General features: G+C 43.5%; 1 protein-coding gene across 1 annotated transcript in view; it reads left to right on the top strand.

Annotated features, from left to right (window-relative positions):
• The window catches only part of ARFGEF2 (ADP ribosylation factor guanine nucleotide exchange factor 2), a 104,899-nt gene that overhangs the window by 58,591 nt on the left and 25,568 nt on the right, over window positions 1–20,740 (top strand). The window contains 6 exon segments of the mRNA XM_043553725.1: window positions 1,559–1,706; window positions 2,813–2,912; window positions 8,428–8,468; window positions 8,573–8,742; window positions 13,444–13,595; window positions 18,920–19,092. Coding sequence (XP_043409660.1) covers window positions 1,559–1,706; window positions 2,813–2,912; window positions 8,428–8,468; window positions 8,573–8,742; window positions 13,444–13,595; window positions 18,920–19,092 — 784 coding nt within the window.

The following is a 20,740-nucleotide window of genomic DNA, read 5'->3' as shown; positions in this document are numbered from 1 at the left end:
AATAACAGAAGCGCTCCATGGTGTAATGGACTCCCATACTCTGACATTGGATGATAAAGTCAACACGAAAGGCAATACTCCGCTTTAGTCGCAAATTCCCGTGAAAATCCCTTGGGAAGGGTTTACCTGGAGATCTCCACGCTGTCCCACAATCAGTTTCTTGGAACCAGTTTTTCCTCTGGTGGAAGTTGAGACCAATTTCTGTTTCTTCAGATGTTTCAGTTGAGAGGGCTTGTGTGCAGGGATGACCTCTCAGCCCCAGAACCACCCCATAGGGCTGGAAAGGTGCAGCCTTTCTTCCCGCCGCACCCCCATTCTGGGGCATGTTCTCAGTCAGCCAGCCAGCCAAACAATAATCAGCTATTTTAAGTGCTGGGGATTCAGCAGTGAACAAAACAGTCGGTGCCCTGTTGGGACTTAAGGCACAGAACAAGCAAAATATATGGCAAAACGCCAAAACGTTGTAAGTGCTGAGGGAAAAAAAAAGTGTTACCAGGGGATGGTGGTGGAGAGGGTGTGTGATCTCAGGGCAGTTAAAGGAGGTCTCTGAGGGACACACGTGTCTGAGGTGGAAGTGAGCCATAGGGAAGAGCGTAAGGCACATATTGTAGGAATAAGGAACAGCAGGTACAAAGGCTCACGACGAGCCATGTCAAGTTAATGGAGCAGCAGGGAGACTAGTATTTTATGTGTCTGAGGAGTTCATTAAACATCCATATGGCATAACTCCATTGTACCAGCTTTTCTTTTTGTCATTTTCTCTTTTCCTTTTTAATAGTTTGAAAAAAAAAATAGCGAAGTCTGTCTTCCAGGCCCACACTCAACGGGTCGCCTAACCATGACTAGGGAAACCACCCTAAGACCCTCAGATTTTATTCTCACCTGAAAAGCTGTGTGTTTCAAAGAACTCTTTAATGACTAAGATTGCTAGAAATGGGAACTGGTTTCTTTTTGTATTTTAAAGATGTGAGGTTTTTTTCTTTTTCTTCAGCCTTAGCAGATACTGTTGTTTTTTATTTTTTACGTTTATTTAGTTTTGATAGAGACAGAGCACGAGTAGGGGAGGGGCAGAAAGAGAGGGAGACATAGAGTCCCAAGCAGGCTCCAGGCTCCGAGCTGTCAGCACAGAGCCCGACGCGGGGCTCGGACTCACAAACCATGAGATCGTGACCTGAGCCGCAGTCAGACACTTAACTGACTGAGCCACCCAGGTGCCCCGATACTGTTTTTTATTTTTATTTTTTTTAATTCTAGTACAGTTAACATATAGTGTTCTATTAGTTTCAGGTGTACAATACAGTGATTCAACATTTCTATACATTACTCAGTGCTCATCAAGATAAGTATACTCTTTTTTTGGGGTGGGGGGGGAAGAAGCAGAGGGAGAGAAAGAGAGAGAATCTTAAGGAGGCTCCATGACCAGCACAGAGTCCTACTTAGGGCTCAGTCTCACAATTGTGAGATCATGACCTGAGCCAAAATCAGGAGTCAGATGCTTAACTGACTGAGCCACCGGGGTGCCCCAGGAACTCATTTCTTCATGCCTTCTCTTCATTAGATCTTGAAATGCATCAGCCAGCTGGAGCTTGCTCAGCTCATAGGAACCGGTGTGAAAACCCGCTACTTGTCTGGATCCGGACGTGAAAGAGAAGGGAGCCTGAAGAGCCACACGTTGGCAGGAGAAGAGTTCATGGGCCTTGGCCTTGGTAAGACACCAGGCCCCACGGCTGGCCATCCTGGAGTCACAAGTTAACCGGAATGAAACGCTTCTTGTCTCAGCAGGACTGTTGTGTAAACCTCTTCCTTGTGTGCCAGCTCTGGCTCTCCTATCTGTGCTCGAACTGTTGAGTAAATGCCTATTTTGTCAAAATCAGGGTGCATTACTTCTCTTTCTGTGCATAGAACTACTGGGTGGAGGGCCATTTGCTTTAGAAAGGCTGCAGCGTTAGTACCTAGTGGATATCTGCATCTCTCGATTTTTAGAAGGATTCTTCACCGTCTCTTCCATGTTCATTTGGGGACCTTTTAACTAAATGGTATTCTCATGAAAGTAGAATTCTTTCTCACTGAATCGAGAGACCCCATCAGTGATAGAACAGTATCAGTAAATAGGGCAAACAGATGTGTGGGACCACATTCGAAACCCTCCGTTTACACATTTGAACACATTCATTCCTCTGAACAACTCATTGAGATTGGCACGATTGTCATCCCCATCTTGTGAGTGAGGAAGGTGAGGCTGGGGCGAAGTGACCCGAACAAGACCACACTGCAAGGAGTAGCAGAGGCGGGTGTCAAACCCCCCAGGCTGTCTCGGGGCAGAGGGCAGGCTCCTAGGTCCCACTGCACTGGTTGGAATCGTCCCGGGTAATGTTAAAAGCACAGACTGTATGAGAGGGGAGGGGTTGTCATAGCATCGCCTCCTTAGGGTGCACACAGGGATGGCTGGGCTGAAGTCCTGGAAAGCATGCCGGACATTCAGCAGGTGGAAGCCATCACATCTTCCAGGAGCTCTAAGTTAGGGTTGTTTAATTCGTATTTGTTTTCCTAAATATAGGCATTCAATACTATAAAAATGTAAAGGACTGTAAAGGAAAGGAGGTGGTTGGTACAAGCAAAGGAGTTTGTATTTACAGAATAAGAATGTATTTTATGCTGTCATCAGTTGAGGGGGCTTGGGGCTTTTTTTTTCCCTCCCACAAACCCTTCGCATTTATGTCTCGTGTTGCTGCAGATTGATGCCACAGAATACTTTGTTCTAAATATTTGACTGTTTTTGAAGCACCGTTGACTTTTGCGCATTGCGTTCCAGGTAATTTGGTGAGTGGTGGCGTGGATAAAAGACAGATGGCCAGCTTCCAGGAGTCGGTTGGTGAGACCAGCTCGCAGAGTGTGGTTGTAGCTGTGGACAGGTAATGATTTTGTTCTCCAGCGAAGCTGGGCTGTCCAGTAGCTTGGCACATCGTCTGTGTCGTTATTGGACTCCGCTCGTTTGCCTCTTGTGAGTGTGGTGAGCTCCAGATCACTCAGGCTAGGAAGTGGCATCCACAGCCACTCATAACCTTCACGTTCATCTGAATTGGGACCCGAATTGCCTCCTGACCTTTTGAAGAAAAATTATAACTTTAACCTTGTGACCAAATCATGTCAGAAACAAGACTTTTTGCTTGTGCTCGTGTTTTAGGTTACCTTGTTTCCTTAATAGAAATTACTTTCATAAAAATGTCAAGAAGGGTTTAAGATTTAAAGCCTATGTCCGTGAGTGAGACTTGGCCAAATTGATAGTTTCCATTTGTTTTTCCTCCGAATCTTTCCATTCTGTTTACTTGAAACTTGACCTAAACATCTGAGAGAAACACAGGTACTCTCATTTGAAGACATTCATTAGGTACCAGTGCTTGAAATGTGAATTTTCTAAAATGAACACGCTCCTGAAACTTACCACCGAATAATCATGTACGCTGCTGTTCGTTTGGTTATTGACCCAGCCCGGTGCGTTAAATATAGACCATTTTGCGATGACAGCCGTACAGAATTTTTGTCATAATTTGTATTGTTCTCAGGACAATCCTTAGTATTTTGAATTCTTTGTCAGTGTATTTAATTACCTTGTTCCTGTTGCTTCTCTGCTTCTCTCTAACAGAGACACTCTCTATCACATACTTTTGACTGGTTTCCCCCACATTTTTCAGTCAGGTTTAGGCTAATAATACAAAATTTTTGTTCTTCCACTAACCACACTTACTTCTTTTCTGTTTCTCTGCCTCAGCCACATCACACACTACAGGCAGTCTTGCCTAAAACCACTCTTGTGCTGTTACATTTCTGAAAACTGAGATACAATTCACATACCATAAGATCTCTTCTTTTAAAACGTACAATTCCGTGGGTTTTAGTATATTTGGAGTTGTGTGGTCATCACCACTGTGGAATTTCAGGGCATTTTCATCTCCCTGTACTTATTAGCAGTCACTCCCCATTTCCTCTGCCAGTGGTCCCTGAGCCCGTAATCTTCATTCCGTCTATATGGATTTGTGGATTCTGGGCATGGTTCAGTTGTCCATTTCTGCTTTCCAGTTCTGTCTGTTTGCCTCGTGACTTTGGGGTTTGTTGTTAGATGCATATGTTTGTAATTATATGTTTTCTTGACAGATTTAACCTTGTATGTTATAAAACAGTCTTTGTCTCTACTAATGATATTTATTTATTTATTTATTTATTTATTTAATTTTTTTTTAACATTTATTTATTATTGAGAGACAGAGACAGAGCATGAGCATGGGAGGGACAGAGAGAGAGGAGGAGACACAGAAACTGAAGCAGTCTCCAGGCTCTGAGCTGTCAGCACAGAGCCCGACACGGGGCTTGAAGTCAAACCATGAGATCATGACCTGAGCCGAAGCCTGACGCTTAACCGACTGAGCCACACAGGCACCCCTCTAGTATTGATTTTTAAATCTCTTGTCTTACATTGGTGCAGCCACCCAGCTCTCTCTTGTTTACTTTTTGATATGCTGTGTCTTTTCTATTGTTTTACTTTCAACCTATTTGTGTCTTTGAACTTAAAGCGAAACTCTTTGGGGGCACCTGTCTGGCTCAGTCAGTAGAGCATGTGACTCTTGACCTCAGAGTCACGAGTTTAAGCCCCACGTTGGGCATGGAGCCTACTTTAGCAAAATAATAATAATGCAATAAATCGAGTCTCTTTGGACAGCAGATGGTTGGACCATTTTTTAAGTTTTTATTTAATTTATCTTGAGAGAGAGAGCACGAGATGGGGGGAGAGAGAGAATCCCGAGAAGTGTCTATTACTTTTAATTATATCTATTAAAGTATCTATTTACATTTAATTATAATTTAATTGCTGATATATAGGATTTATATCTGCTCTTTTGCTCTTTTTATTTTTATTTTATTTATTTATTTTTTTATTTTTTTTAAAGCATTTGACTCGATTTAATCCCCAGGCTTTTTTTTTTTTTTTTTTTTTTTTCAACGTTTATTTATTTTTGGGACAGAGAGAGACAGAGCATGAACGGGGGAGGGGCAGAGAGAGAGGGAGACACAGAATCGGAAGCAGGCTCCAGGCTCTGAGCCATCAGCCCAGAGCCCGACGCGGGGCTCGAACTCCCGGACCGCGAGATCGTGACCTGGCTGAAGTCGGACGCTTAGCCGACTGCGCCACCCAGGCGCCCTCTTTTGCTCTTTTTAAAAATGTGTCATTTTTGTTCTCCCGTTCCTTCATTATCACTGCCTTCTTATATGGTAAGATATTTTCTAGTGTATCATTTTACTTTCCTTGTCTGTTTTACTATATTTTTTGAGTGTTTTTCTTACTGATTGCTTTGGGGATCATGATTAGTAACATTTTAACTTTGAACATTTGACTTTGAATTAATGTCCACTTAATTTGAATAGTCTGAAACGTGTCTTCTGTATAGCTCCATTCTCTCCCCTCTCCTTTGTGCTGTCCTATGACTTACATGTTTATACACACCTGCCCATCAACACAGTTTACAGTGATTACCTTCGCTGTCCTCGAATCCGGTAAATAAAATGAGTTACAAACAAGAAATACCTATTTCCCCACACACTTACCTTTACCAGTGCTCTTTATTTCTTCAGATTCTTTTGAGTTATTCTCTATCATCCTTTCATTAGAACCTGAAGAACTTCCTTTAATATTTCATGTAGGGTAGGTTGGTTAGCAATGAATCATCTCCGATTTTGTGTATCTCGGGATATTTTAGTCACTCCTTCATTTTTGAAGGTAAGTTTTGCTGCGTTTAGAATTCTTGGCTTATAGTCTTTTTGTTTTCGCACCTTAAATATGATATCCCACTGCCTTTTAGCCTCCTTGGTTTGTGATGGGAGATCAGCTTTTCATTTTCCATAGGATCCATCATGCAGTCACAAATCTCTGCTCTCTTTCTACTTCCAAGATTCTCTCACGGTCTGTGACTTTCATCATTTTGATTATTACATGTCTGAATGTGGATCTCTTGAGTTTATCTTACTGGAGTTTGTTGAGATTCTAGAATGTGTAGATTGTTTTTCATCAAATGTGGGGTATTTGTAGCCATTATTTCTTCAGAAGTTCTTCCAACCCCTTTCTTTCCTCTCTTGTTCAGACTCCCCTTATGTATGTCTATATATTTGATAGTGCCCTACAGGTCTCTGAGGCTCTGTTCACTTTCTTTTTAATTCTTTTTATGTCTGTTTATCACACTGCATAATCTTATCTGACCTATCTTCAAGTTCACGAACTCTTTGGTCAGCTGAAAACTGCTGTTGAGTCCCTCCGGTGAGTTTTTCATTTCAGTTGTATGATTTTCAACTCCAGAATTTCTGTTGGGTTATTTATTACTTTTTTAATATATTTATTAATATTCTCTATTAATGAGACATTGTTCTTATCCTTTCCTTAAGTTCTTTGAACATATTTGAAATAATCATCTTTAGGTGTTACCTGCGTGGCTCAGTTGGTTAAGCATCCAGCTTCGGCTCAGGTCGTGATCTCACAGCTTGTCAGTTCGAGCCTTGCATCCGGCTCTGTGCTGACAGCTCAGAGCCTAGAGCCTGCTTCGGATCCTCTGTCTCCCTCTCTCTCTGCCCCTCCCCTGTTCTCTCTCTCTCTCTCACACACACTCTCTCTTTCTCTCTCTCTCTCTCAAAAATAAACGTTAAAAAATTTTAATTAAAATAATCAACTTTAAAACTTTAGTAAATTCAATATCTAGGTTTCCTCAGGGACTGGATCTGTTGTTGTTGTTTATCTGTAAATAGGCCATCGTTTCTTGTTTCTTTACATGTCTTAACAATTTTTTGTTGAAAATTGATACTTTAAAAAATACATTGAGACAGCTTTGGGTATCAGGTTGCCCACCACACACCCAGGGTTTATTATTGTTGTCATTGCTATTAGTTTGTTGAATGACTTTCCTGAACTAACTATATAAAGCCTGTATTCTTTTCGCATATAGCCACTGTCTCCTCATTTGGCCTTTGTGATCCGCTAAGAATTGGACAAAGATCCCATATGCCTGGGACTGTTAAGCATGCCAGCCTTTGCTGCGGAGTTTTGAGTGTGTTTTGGGGTGCCCCTCTGATGTTCTGGCATGTTGTATTGTGCCTTAAGGCCTGCCAAAGATGAGTGCTTAGGGCCCTGTCTTGTCTTCCGTGGGTGTGTACAAAGCCTTACCCATGTGATGGCTATCTAGATCACCAGGAATATGGTAGAGCTTTTTATTACTTTTTTTTAAAGTTTTTTTTTTTTTTTTAATTTTTATTTGAAAGAGGGAGAGAATGTGCATGTGTGCACATGCGAGCAGGGAAGAGGAGCAGAGGGAGAGAGAGAATCTCAAACAGGCTTGACACCCAGTGCAGAGCCCAATGCGGGGCTCAGTCCCATGCCCCCGGGATCACAGCCTGAGCCAAAATCAAGAGTCAGACGCTCAACTGACTGAGCCACTCAGGCGCCCCTGGTGTACCTTTTTAAAGCCTCCCGTGGACACCTTATTCCCAACTTTTCCTTTTAAATTTTCGCCCAGGTCCTTGTTTGACCTGGTCGTACTCAGGTAGCTGCATTGTTCATTGGTTACACAGATTGCTTGTGACAAAAGCCCCAGAGAAAAGGCTGTTTGGACTGAATGAGGTCTGTGTCAAATATGGACAAATCCTAGAAATGAGGGTTCCCAGGGTACTGCCAGGCAGGTCACACGTCAGTTCCCTGAGAATGGTATTTTGGGGGAAATTCCAGGACTGTTCTGTTCTCTGCTGTGGAGCTAGGTTGCTGGTCTCACAGTTCCTTTGACTTCAGAGCTGTTGGTTTTCAACACTCCCATGGAGCTGGGGAGACAGTAATGGAAATAGGCCAAGTTAAAACACCTTCGTGTCCTCTGTTCATACCAAGATTTAGCCATTTTTCTTGAATGAGCATTTTATCAGCCTTTGGTAATTTCCAGAGTCAGTCCTAGAAGAGTTGGTTTTGGTAAGTTTTTTTGCCAAAAAAAAATTGTTTTGTGTGTTTGTGTTCGTCTTATGGAGGAGCACCTTTTTAGTATATTTATTAATATTCTCTATTAGACATTGTTCTTATCCTTTCCTTAAGTTCTTGGAACACATTTGAAATAATCAACTTTAGTTGATTTAGTTGACAGTGTCCCACTGTCATGACATCACATGCTGTTATACTTTACTCTCCCTTCCTCCTTTTGATGTGTCGCTTTTTCTTTCTACCGTTGTAGGCATTTCTGCTTTCAACTCAGTTCATTTACCAGTTCTGTGCCTCTGATGCCTCCTCATTTATTTTAGTAGAGGTGCCAGACCCAAAATGTTTCCTTGTTTGCCTTTTCTTCAGTGTTTGAAATTGAAACTCAGCTTCCAAATCTAACTTTGATCTTACTGTGTCTGAAATTATCTTCCTAGAATTTTTACTGGATCTACCAGACTGGATGGAAATGCCATAGGTATGTATTTGTCACTCACATGTGACAGCTACAGAATCCTCATGTTGTGACTCTCTGGCCGTTACTAATGAAGCCTCGCATGTGTTGTTGGGTCCGGCCTGCAGTTGACTTTGTCCGCTGGTTGTGTGCCGTGTCCATGGACGAGCTGGCCTCCCCCCACCACCCCCGCATGTTCAGCTTGCAGAAGATCGTGGAGATCTCATACTACAACATGAATCGGATTCGGCTGCAATGGTCCCGAATATGGCATGTGATTGGAGATCACTTCAATAAGGTAACTCTTCACATTCAAAAACTACTCCATCGATGTCCAGAAAAAGGCAGGCAGCTGTATTCAAAAAAGAAGTGATTGAGAGTGTAGGTGCCTGTACACATTTCCGTGCTATCCGAGAGTAGAGCATTCCTGTGAAACCTTTTGTAAGCTGAAATGGTGTGAAGCAAAGAGGTAGTTACCGTTAACTTGTATGAAAACTGTTTTGAGCGTCCCCAGACCCCCCGAATAACCTCTCTCAGGCATTTCTGATACTTCAGGACACATCTTGCTAACGAAGCACGGAATCGAGATAAAGCCCAGGTGCTCAGTGAGAGTTCAAAGCTCTGGCAGCTTGATGCGGAGATGCCAAGTGGAGTTCCCGGGGCGGGGGCTTGGTGACACCACTCCGGCCTCTAGAACAGCTCGCTGCGAAACAAGTGCTGAGTGTTATGTTCCCTTTTCACCTTCTTTTGTAAAAGCAGAAGTTCTCTTCAGATTTTTTTTTTTTTTTTTTTTTTGGTTTGCAAAAACTGACACTAAGGCAGGTCTTTCATAAAAGCAAAGCAGTGCCACCTGACTTTGCGAGAAGCAGAGGACACCCGTAATTCGTTTTCCCTGCAGAGTGTATTTACATATCGCTAGAACTCGGGGAGCGTGGAACTAAAATAGTATTGGTACCAAAAATACTTGACTGTCCCCTGCCCAGGATGTAGGCTGACACCACAAACATCGTTGTAGTCACTGGACCAACACTGGTGTTGGAGCGCATTGCAGAATCCTGTGGTGTCTTCTGAACGACCAGAGATTAAGATGAAGTTCTGTATGTTTCACTGTTAAACGTCCCTGCTGCTTCTTTTGGCTTTCTTTGCCATCACTCTCCTAAAACCTTTGTTGAGAAAACTAACATTTATTTTTAAATTAGAAGCAAGCTAGAGGTTTGTGTGTTTTGAAACTGACAACTACTGGAAACCAGACTACGCTTCTTTGTTTGTGCTGGAAGTTTCATCGTGTACACGTAGGCACTTGCACACATCTGTTGAACACTTTACAGATCAGAACATATACATACCATGTGTGTGTGGATGCGTCTCTGATGCCATTGACTTCTTAAAGGAAAAGTAATAACTAAATTATACTGTTTACTACCAAAACACACTCCATGATTTCAAAACCATTTCTTCCCTCCTGGAGATAGAGTTCTAATACAGATGCTTCAAAGAACTGTGAATAAAAGATAGTTTATCCAAAAGAGAATCGCACTCTCTGCATTGAATGGAAGAAGCTTCTAAAAAGAAGTGGTCTGCCACTGGGATACAGAACAGGCAGTAGGATGCTGGTAAAGGGTTTATAGCATCTGTCGATTTCTGTGGTGTAACCACCCCCGCCCCCCACAACCGATTTGAGGCTAAGCAGAATGATATTGGAGATAGTGGTAGTGCGGATTAACAGGGTTGAGCACTGTTGGCTCTTGTGGGCAGCTGCTAACCTGCTTCAGGCCCCAGTTGAAATGAGACCTTGTCAGATGCAGTCTTGTATTCTTGTCCAGGTCTGTGACCGCTAAGCTGGAGCAAACATTGCTCATTAATGCCGTGAGATCTTTCCGCTAGCAGCTTTGGAATCCTATTTTCTCTTAGAAGTGATAATCCAAAAGTGGGGTTTTTTTGGTAAACATGTCCCAACTCTTTCGAGTCTAGATTTTATGTTCGGTGGGACTTAGAGAGAACATCAGTTTATACAGGTTACTGTTCCCACCTATGATTCTATTGTCAAGACTTTTTTTTTCCTTTTATTTACTTTGAGAGAGAGAGAGAGAGAGCGCGCGCGCGCGCGCCAGAGAGGGGCAGAGAGAGAGGGAGAGAGACAGAGAATCCCAAGCACAGAACCGGATGTGGGGCTCGATCCCACGAACCGTGAGATCATGACCTGACCTGAAATCAAGAGTCAGATGCTCAACTGACTGAAGGCACCCCTTTTGTCAAGAGTCTTGTCATGCCGGTTCTCAGTTATCTTTGGGCCGCTTATGGGCAGGCCTGGGACATGGGCTGGCAGGTAGTAATTAGACTTTTCGTGGTTGTCAGCTTCATTACAAATGTCTGTTCCATCTCTTCAGAGCCATTAAGCACAAAGTTGTGGAAAATTCAGTCCCTCCGTCTGCAGCTCGTCATTCTTTCTACCACCTCAGGAAGATGTTGTGCTTCCCCTTGGGAACCGGGGCACGTAAGGGTCTCAAGGTTTGAAGAGATGGTTGGCTGAGTACAGCTGTAACTTAGCTCTTGGAATTCTAGCAGAGTCTTTGGCACAGTCCCATGTTCCTCTTTTAAACTAGGGCGCATGCGTGTCCTGGGGTGTGTGCAAAGCTGCTCAATCAGCATGGAGTGTGCTCTGCAGCAGGAACTCCTGAATCCCCCTGGTTTTTACGAGAGGAATATTCTCTTTATTAGTCTTTAATTAAACGAACGTTACATGACGGGCGCCTGGGTGGCTTGGTCAGTTGGGCGTCCCACTTCAGCTGATCTCACGGTTTGTGGGTTCAAGTCCCATGTCGGGCTCTGTGCTGACGGCTCAGAGCCTGGAGCCTGCTTGGGATTCTGTGTCTCCCTCTCTCTCTGCCCCTCCCCTGCTTGCACTCTGTGTTTCTCTCTCAAAAAATAAATAAACAGTAAAAAAAGATTTTTTTTTTTAAATAAACGAACACTCCATGAACACCTTAAAAAAAATTACAGCTAAAACCACTTTCGACCATCACCACTCCCCAGTTGAGCCCTGCCCCAAACTAATTGTTAGCAGTTTGGTATATATTTTCCCAAACGTTTTTGTAGAAATATAATAGAAATATAGATATATAGAAATATATCATAGAAATACAGATAATCTTGTCTTGGTTTGTTTTGTTTTTTTAAAAAACGTGATTAGTATTACATACCAGTTTGTAACTTTCGTCTTCCACTAAGCAAGGAATCTTAAAGATTTGACTGCTATTAGAGTGTGTGAATTTATTTTTATAATTGTAAAATACGCATAACATTTTTCATTGTAACTGTTGGTAAACGTATAATTTATTAGTGTTAAGTACACTCACATCATGTGCAACAGATCTGCAGAGCTCTTCTTTTCCTCCCGTAAAACTGAAACTCCAAATTCGTCAAACACCAGCTTCCCATTCTTCGCCACCCCTCCCCCAGTTCCTGGCAACCACCATTCTGCTTCTTGTCTCTGTGAATTCAACTGTTCTAGGGACTTCGTATAAGTGGAATCATGCAGTATGTATCTTTTGGTGACTGGCTTATTTCACTTGGCATAATGTCCTCAAGGTTTATCTGTACTGTAGCCTGTGATAGAATTTTCTTCTTTTTTCTTCTTCTTCTTCTTTTTTTTTTTTTTTAAAGCTTGGACGTATTTGTTTTTAACTGCCAAATTTTATTGCATGTATGTGAATATACCGTTATGTAACCATTTTACTATTGATGTTTCCAATTTTTCTTTTCTTTTTTTTTTTTAAGTTTATTTCTTTTGAGAGAGAGACAGCGAGCATGCTTGTGCTGGAGAGGCAGAGAGAGAGAATCGCAAGGAGGCCCCATACTGTCAGCTCAGAGCCCAGCATGGGGCTTGATTCCATGAACCATGAGATCCATGACCTGAGTTGAAGAGTTGGACCCTTAACCGACTGAGCCACCCAGGCGCACCTGCAATTTTTCTTTATTGCAAATAAATGCTATTGCCACGTTACTTTTGTTAAAAGTAACGCATTTTCAGTCAGACCACATGCTAGTGAAGTTCCTTGCTTGGAGCAGGCTCCTGCAACATGCCCCAGGTCCCTTCGCACGGGTTCTGGTGGAAAACATCCCCTTGCTCTGCTTTTAGGATTCTTTTTGAGGCAAAAGCCTGAGCAACCAAATATATAGCCACAGCTCCAGTCCCTAAAAGTAGGTAGACTATAGACAAGTACAGTTTTAAGGAAATCAAAAGCCTCAATGTTTGTGCTGAATTCTTTGAGGCTGGCGATAGACATTTATAATTTGCTTTAGGTGACAGACAAGTATGAAAAGGCTTTAGAGACTTTAAAGTCTTTTGACTTCTCCTTTTGTTTAGATAAAATTAATTAGTACATGAGGAATTATTTAATGTGTATAGAGTTTCAGTTTTGCTACATAAAGAGTTCCAGAGATCTGTTGCACAACAACGTGAACGTACTTAACACTGCTGAACTGTGCGCACTTCAGATGGTCACTTTTCTATTTTACATGTATTTGGACACAATCTTAAAAAAAAAAAAAAAAATTTAAATAGCGAGGTGCCTGGGTGGCTCAGGCAGTTAAGCATCTGACTTCGGCTCAGGTCATGATCTCATGGTTCATGAGTTCGAGCCCTGCATCAGGCTCTATGCTGACAGCTCAGAACCTGTAGCCTGTTCGGATTCTGTGTGTGTCTCTCTCTCTGCCCCTCCCCCACTTGCTCGTGCGCTGTCCCTCTCTCAAAAATAAATAAACATTAAAAAAAAATTTTAGCATATTTTGAGAGCACTTTAAATGTGCAGTACTGATCTTTCATCATTAAACTTAAAAATTGTACAGGTCATAGCCAAGAAATGCCATTTTCTTTTTTCCTTCAGCGTGCTTTTCCAGAGCATTTGTTTTGAAGGCAGCCTATCCGTTTTTGATGTTCAGAACCCCACATCCACAGTTGCACTGTGCCTGTGTCACCTCACCTCCCTTTCCTGCTCAGGTTGGCTGTAACCCCAATGAAGATGTGGCCATCTTTGCTGTTGACTCCTTAAGGCAGCTCTCTATGAAGTTTCTCGAGAAAGGAGAATTAGCCAACTTCCGTTTCCAGAAAGATTTTCTGAGGCCCTTTGAGCATATCATGAAGAAAAACAGGTATGTACATTGTTCTAGAAGACCTTTGGTCAAACTCCCCAGGGGAGGCCCAAAAAGACCTAACACCAATCACACAATATTTTCTTCCCTTGTTGATGGAAGCAAATAAAATGAACAGCCTATAATTCATCTGTATCATTTTTTTTTTTTTTACGTTTACCTATTTTTGAAAGAGAGCATGAGCGAGTGAGAGACAGAAAGATTGGGGAACAGAGGGTCCAACGCGGGCTCTGCACTGGCAGCAGAGAGTCCAATGCGGAGCCTGAACCCATGCACCACGAGACCATGACGCCGCCGACTGAGCCACCCAGGCACCCCCACACGTGTCATTTCTAAGTAAATCACTGAGATCTGTGTGTGGCCTTTACCAGAAGAACAGGTTACACCACCACAACTAGTAGAAACATACCATGCATCGTTACTGGGGTGGGTGCTGAAGTCCAGAGAAAGAGCCACTGCTGAGGCGTCCTAAAACAAGGTCAAGCATTACATGACCCTTCATTTCTGCCCCGGAAGGCGATAGAAGAGATCAGGACAGCTATCCCTCTGAAGCACTCTCCCTGTTCATCATTTGTTCCCTTCGCCTGTATTTATTGCAGCCTGCCATTGCTAGGTACTGTTCTAAGTGCCACGCATACAGCACAGAAGCAAACAGTCAAAAATTCCTGTTTTCATCTGGCCCTGATTTAATCATCATCGCAACTGGGTACAGGGGTGTTCGTTACCATATTCTCTTTACTTTTGTACGTGTTTGAAATTTTCCATAATGAAATTCAAAAGTAAACCCTTGTTTAGATTCCAGTGAGATAGATAAATAAATGTTTAAATCAAGGTAAGGGGCTCAGAGTAGAAGCACTCTTTTATACAGGCCGGTAAGCAGGCGTTTGGTAGGTTGACCCTTATGCAAAGGGAGGAACAAGCCAGGAGTGGCTGTATGTGGTCTTGGGAGAAGCAAGAGCAAAAGCCCTGTGACAGAGTATGCTGGGCATAGATAAGGAGGAGCAAGGAGGCTGGTGTAGCTGGACAGAGTAAAGGCAGAAGGTCCTGGAGGATGAAGCCCTGGGTCGCAGAGTGCCTAGGTCATAGAGGAGCCGCCAGCTTTTGTCAGCACTTTGGTTTGTTGTCTGTGAAAGACAGAAGCCATTGGAGGCTTTTGAGCAGAGAAGTGAAATGGTCTGAAGTGTTAAGGGATTGTCCTGCATTTATCTGTGGAAAATGGAAAGCAGTAGGATGGGTTAAGCAGCTACTATAATAGTTCAGATTTGGACCCGGGGGTGAGACACCGTGGGATTTGATTCTGCATATGTTTTGAAAGGACAGCCTACTGTGTGTGCTGAGGAATTAGCTGTGGGGCATAAAACAAAATGTCAAGGATGACTCTTAGCTGTAACCCTTTGTGTCTGTCCCCATCCCTAAAATGTGTCCATGAGATCTGCTTGGATTGTTTGTTTTTAATGAGAGGGGTGCCTGGGTGGCTCAGTCGGTTAAGCATCCTACTTCAGCTCAGATCATGATTTCCCAGTCCATGAGTTCAAGCCCCGCGTCGGGCTCCGTGCTGACAGCTCAGAGCCTGGAGCCTGCTTCCGATTCTGTGTCTCCCTCTCTCTGTCTCTCTGCCACCCACGCTTGCTCTGTGTCTCTCAAAAATAAACATTAAAAAAAGAGCTTACAAGTTCAAAGGCTATAAGCCAGTGTGGGTCACTTAGGAGAATAAAAAGGGCAGCAGCAAAGTCTGCTTGATGTGTCTTTCTCTTGGTGTCTTTCTTCTTCACCTTACTGCTTATTTTAATAGAAAATAAAGCTCATCCCAGAATCTGGCCTCACCCCTGAGTTTAATGTGCACACAGAAATACCCTCCTGCCTCTGGGGACACTGTTGATAGTGCCAAGGAGACCGAGGCCTCGTGTAGCAGAACAGTGTGCTCACGCCTGCCTGGCTGGCTGGTGGCACTGATGGCCCCAGAATCCCAGGCCCTCCCTGCCCATCCCGTGGCTGCCCAGCCAGCGTTTGAGTAAGGGGCAGAGTGAGTTTAGAATCACACATCGCCAGCCACTCTTAGACACTGTTGATGGAACCGTAACTTGCTGTAACATTTCCAGAATCATTGGGGCAGTGTCCATCCAGAACCTTACTATTTTTGTGCCTTTTGACTCACTAGTTCTATACTTTTGCAGCTCTTGTAAGGAATTAATTTGAAATACAACGAAATGTTGAAGTAACACAAAATAATTTTTTAAAAGCCAGATACCACCTAAATATACAAGAGTGTTAAAGTAATTCTTGGTACAGCCACAACATGGAATATTGTGCAGCTGTGAAAGATGTTCACAAAGTTTGGGGTGCCTGGGTGGCTCAGTCAGTTAAGCGCCCAACTCTTGGTTTTGGCTCAGGTCATGATCTCATGGTTTGTGAGTTCGAGCCCCACATCAGGCTCTATGCTGATGGTGCAGAGCCTGCCTGGGATTCTCTTCTCTGTCCCTCTCCCTCTGCCCTGCCCCTTCTTGTGGTCTCTCTCTCAAAATAAACTTAAAAAAAGAAAAAAAGATGTTCACAAAGTTTATGACATAGGAAATGCTTAACAGTTTAGTCAAAAGGCCAAGTTCTAGAATTGGACAGTGTAATAATAGTGCTATCAGGGCGCCTGGGTGGCTCAGTCGGTTGAGCATCTGACTCTTGATTTTGGCTCAGGTCATGAGCTTACTGTTGTGAGATTGAGCCCCATGTTGGGCTCTGTGCTGAGCATGGAGCCTGCTTGGGATTCTCTCCCCTCTCTCTCTGTCTCTCTCTGTCTCTCTGTCTCTCTCTGTCTCTGCCTTCCCCCTGCACACACACATGCACACTCTCGCTCAAAAATAAATGAACTTTTGGGGCGCCTGGGTGGCTCAGTCGGTTAAGCGGCCGACTTCGGCTCAGGTCATGATCTTGCAGTCCGTGAGTTCAAGCCCCGCATCGGGCTCTGTGCTTACAGCTCAGAGCCTGGAGCCTGTTTCAGATTCTGTGTCTCCCTCTCTCTGACCCTCCCCCGTTCATGCTCCGTCTCTCTCTGTCTCAAAAATACATAAACGTTAAAAAAAAATAAATAAAATAAAAATAAATGAACTTTTTTTAATGTTTATTTATTTTTGAGAGACAGCACAAGTGAGGGAGGGGCAGAGAGAGATGGAAACATGGAATCCGAAGCAGGCTCCAGGCTCTATGGTATCAGCACAGAGCTCAACGTGGGCTCAAACCCATGAGCTACGAGATCGATCATGACCTGAGCCAAAGTCGGACGCTTAACTGACGGAGCCACCCAGGCACCACCTAAAATAAATACACTTTAAAAAAAAAGACAGTGGGGGTACCTGGGTGGTTCAGGTTAAGTGTCCAACTTCACCTCGGGTCATGATCTCACATTTTGTGAGCTCGAGCCCTGCAATGGGCCTGCTGCTGTCTGCACAGAGCCCACATCAGATGCTCTGTCCACCTCCCCCACCCCGCCCCTGCTTGCACTCTCTCTCAAAAACGAGTAAATGTTTATAAATAAATAAATGAAAATTTAAAAAAGACAGCGAGATCAATCTCTGCATGTGAATACTGTACTATCACAGGAATTTTTTTCATCATGTTTTTTCTACATTTTCCAGAATGTTAACTGTCATCACATATTACGGTGTGACACATATTAACAATCAGGCAAAAAACATTTTATTTTATTCATTGTTTTTTTTTGTGTTTTTAAAACTGTTTATTGATCTTCAGAGACAGATAGTGGGGAAGGGGCAGAGAGAATCCCAAGCAGGCTCCGCACTGTCAGCACACAGCCTGATGTGGGGCTCGATCCTATGAACTGTGAGATCATGACCTGAGCCAAAACTAAGAGCTAGACATTCAACCGACTGAGCCACCTAGGCGCCCCAAGCATTAATCAGTACGCGTAGTTCATCTCAACAAGCTGCTTTTTTTCCCCATGGGGAGGCAACCCTAAATTCAGTTATATTACATATTAAAGTCACCTAAGTGTGTAGTCAGTCTTTTGTCATCTGTGGGCAGCATATTTACTTTGTGGACTTATAGATAATTTTTGACTCTGTTTGGACTTTTTGTTTGCCTTCTCTAAATGACCTATTATCAGTTAGCATGAGTCCTGCAGACTAACATTAATGTTATCTAAGACATGAAATCTGCAAGCCAAGTTTGCAGTCCTAAAGCCACTCTAATGTGACTTTCAAAGCTAGTGGTATAAGAGCTTGCTTCTTGTTTTATTTGTAAAATAATAGAACTTACTTCATGACTGTATGTGTCTTAATAGGTTCCAAGGCATATACACTAATCTGTCACAGATACCCAGATAATGCCATGGTGAACCATGCAGCTGCTTCAGAAAATGGGCCATTTTTCCTACCTTCAGGTTTTGTTTTGTAATAATTTAAAAGGTTGCGTCTTAAGTTATATACGTATACTCCCATCCATGCATATGTGTTTACCATACATGTATATCCCTGCCCAAAAATGTAAGAGGATATGCACTAAGAATTGAGGAATGGTCATGTCTGGGTGGCAGAATTATATTAGTGTAAAGGTTTTCAGCCAGAAAAACTGACTGACGATGGCTTAAACCACAAGGCTGTGTGTTGTTTACTTAAGTTAGAGGCAGGCAGTCCCAACTTTGATTCCTTAGCCCAAATTGTCATCGAGGACCCAGGTTCTTTCTGTCCCTTTGGCCACCCACAGGATCATTTTTTATCCTGGAGCCTACTATTTCATGCTGCTGAACGGAGGCTCTATCTCCAGGCATCATGCTATGTTCACAATGGGGATACCAGGAAAGGGGGCAGAACCTACCGTGTGTATTCCTTGTAAGGCAAGGAATTGTTTTCCCTGTAAAACCAAAGCCATAGTAGAAACCCCTCCCCATGCCATTCCCATGACTGTCTCTTATATGTAATTAGAACAAGTCATATAGCTCCCCAGACTCCAAAGAAGTCTGGGCAATTGAGGACCTGACAGATGAGACAAGATTGTCATGTTTTCTTGTCCCGTTTATGGTTGGTTCCCTGAGGTCAGGCATGTTGCTTCCTGGATAAAATTAGAGTCCTGTTGTCCAGGAGGTGAGGGAGAGGTGGCTGCTGGGAAAGCAGCTAACTGTCTGCCACAGTGATCATCTTAATGTTTTTTCTTTTTGTTGTTTCTAATTTAATTTATTTTTAATGAATGTGGATTACTATGTGCTTTTAAAAATGTGGGTTTTTTTTTTTTAACATGCTGCTTCTAAGGTGATGCCGTGTCACTTTCGTCCCACCATGCAAAGTACAGCTGACATGGCTGCCCCGTTCTTTCCTCAGGTCTCCGACCATCCGGGACATGGTGATCCGCTGCATCGCCCAGATGGTGAACTCCCAGGCGGCCAACATCCGCTCAGGCTGGAAGAACATCTTTGCCGTGTTCCACCAGGCAGCCTCGGATCACGACGGGAATATTGTGGAGCTGGCCTTCCAGACCACGGGCCACATTGTCAGTAAGTGGCTCTACTGTCCCACCTGCGAGTCTCAAAGGGTGACCACTTATTTCCTGTCTCTTTTACTCCCCAAAGGGGCTTCCTTGTTTGAGATCTGCAGTCATATAATAACGTGGCAGGTGGCATTCTGAGCACTTGAGGCATGTGCGCAAGAACCCCGTGAGGGAGATACGGTCGAGTCTCATGGTTCGCAACCACAGAACTAGTGCTGCCCGCACTTTTGCGGACACATGCGTGCATCCAGCAGGGAGATACTTGAGTCGCCCAAGGCACGTGTTCCCAGCTGAGGTGAAGCGAGGCGATGTTCTGCCTTTTGGTTTCAGCTCTCCTGCTGTAAATAAATAAATGTCCTTTCCGTGGTCTACCTACTACCACGTATTGTTTTCATTTTTGATTTTTTTGTTGGTGAGTTCACCATTCAGGATGGCCCTGAAGTGTAGTGCCGGAGTGCTGTCCAGTGTCTCTGGAGAGAATACACGTTCTCGATAAGCTTTGTTCAAGCTTGAGTTAAAGTGCAATTGGCGAAAAGTTCGTGTTGTGAACCAACACTATTTGTTAAATCCTGAAACACACATAAAACAAGGTTATATATTGATCGGGTTTTTTGTGTAACATTTATTCATTTTTGAGAGAGACAGAGTGTGAGTGGGGGAGTGGCAGAGAGAGAGGGAGACACAGGATCCGAAGCAGGCTCCAGGCTCCGAGCTGTCAGCACCGAGCCCGACGTGGGGCTCGACCTCACAGACTGCAAGATCATGACCTGAGCTGAAGTTGGACGCTCAACCGACTGAGCTGCCCAGGCGCCCCGGTCTTCATAAAAAGTATAAAGCAGATCATCTTTGATCTTTTTTGAGGTCTTTTAACTCTTTGTAAGCTTCTTGCTATTCATATTTTTGTCTTAGGTGATATTTGTAGGTTTTCAGAAACCTTAGATTTCTATATTACCTTTCACCTTTAGCTCATTGACCTTCTTTATCTCCCTTTGTCTTCACAGCCAGGTAAGGGGTGGTCTTGGGACAGAAACAGCCAGGGCAGTAAAGGACGCACTCGGGATCACCCAACCAGGGCCTAGCTCAGTGCTCACCTTCTGTCGGCGAAGGCAGCTAGGGGGCCATTTCACACACACATCAGTGTTTATCCTGCATCATTCCTTAAACTCCATCCTAAAGTAGCTTAAATTGAAATGGACACCTTGGCATCCTGATGAAGCTTGGTTTTTTTATGGCTTGTCCTCTCACTTCTTTGGGGACACTTGTCAGGTAGGACTTCTTCAGGGAGTCCTTCTCTGACCCCCAGCCTAAGCAGCCTCTCCTGCCTTCTGTCCCCTCACCCAGCACTCACCCAACCTGAGATGATATTTTATAAACGTACTGACACAGGTGATTCTTGTCTGTTCTTGCCCATTGGAGCAAGAGCATTGTGAGGGCAGGGAATTCGATTGGTCACCTCTGTCCCCAGGGCCCACAACCATGCTTTGCACATAGTTGGCACTCTAAACGTTTGTCGAATGAATGAATATTTGGACCTTTGCATCGTTGCTTGAGCTCAGGAACCAGTTTAGCCCAAGTGGTGCTCAGTGAATTCATCCCTGAATAACTTAATAAAAAGTTGTGTCTTCCGGAGATGGTGACATGTTTCTCCTAGATTT

Source organism: Prionailurus bengalensis, chromosome A3, assembly GCF_016509475.1.
Source record: "Prionailurus bengalensis isolate Pbe53 chromosome A3, Fcat_Pben_1.1_paternal_pri, whole genome shotgun sequence".
In the NCBI taxonomy this organism is placed as follows: Eukaryota; Metazoa; Chordata; class Mammalia; order Carnivora; family Felidae; genus Prionailurus; species Prionailurus bengalensis.
The sequence above is the reverse complement of the archived record's forward strand: the minus strand, read 5'-3'. Positions and strand labels throughout refer to the sequence as shown.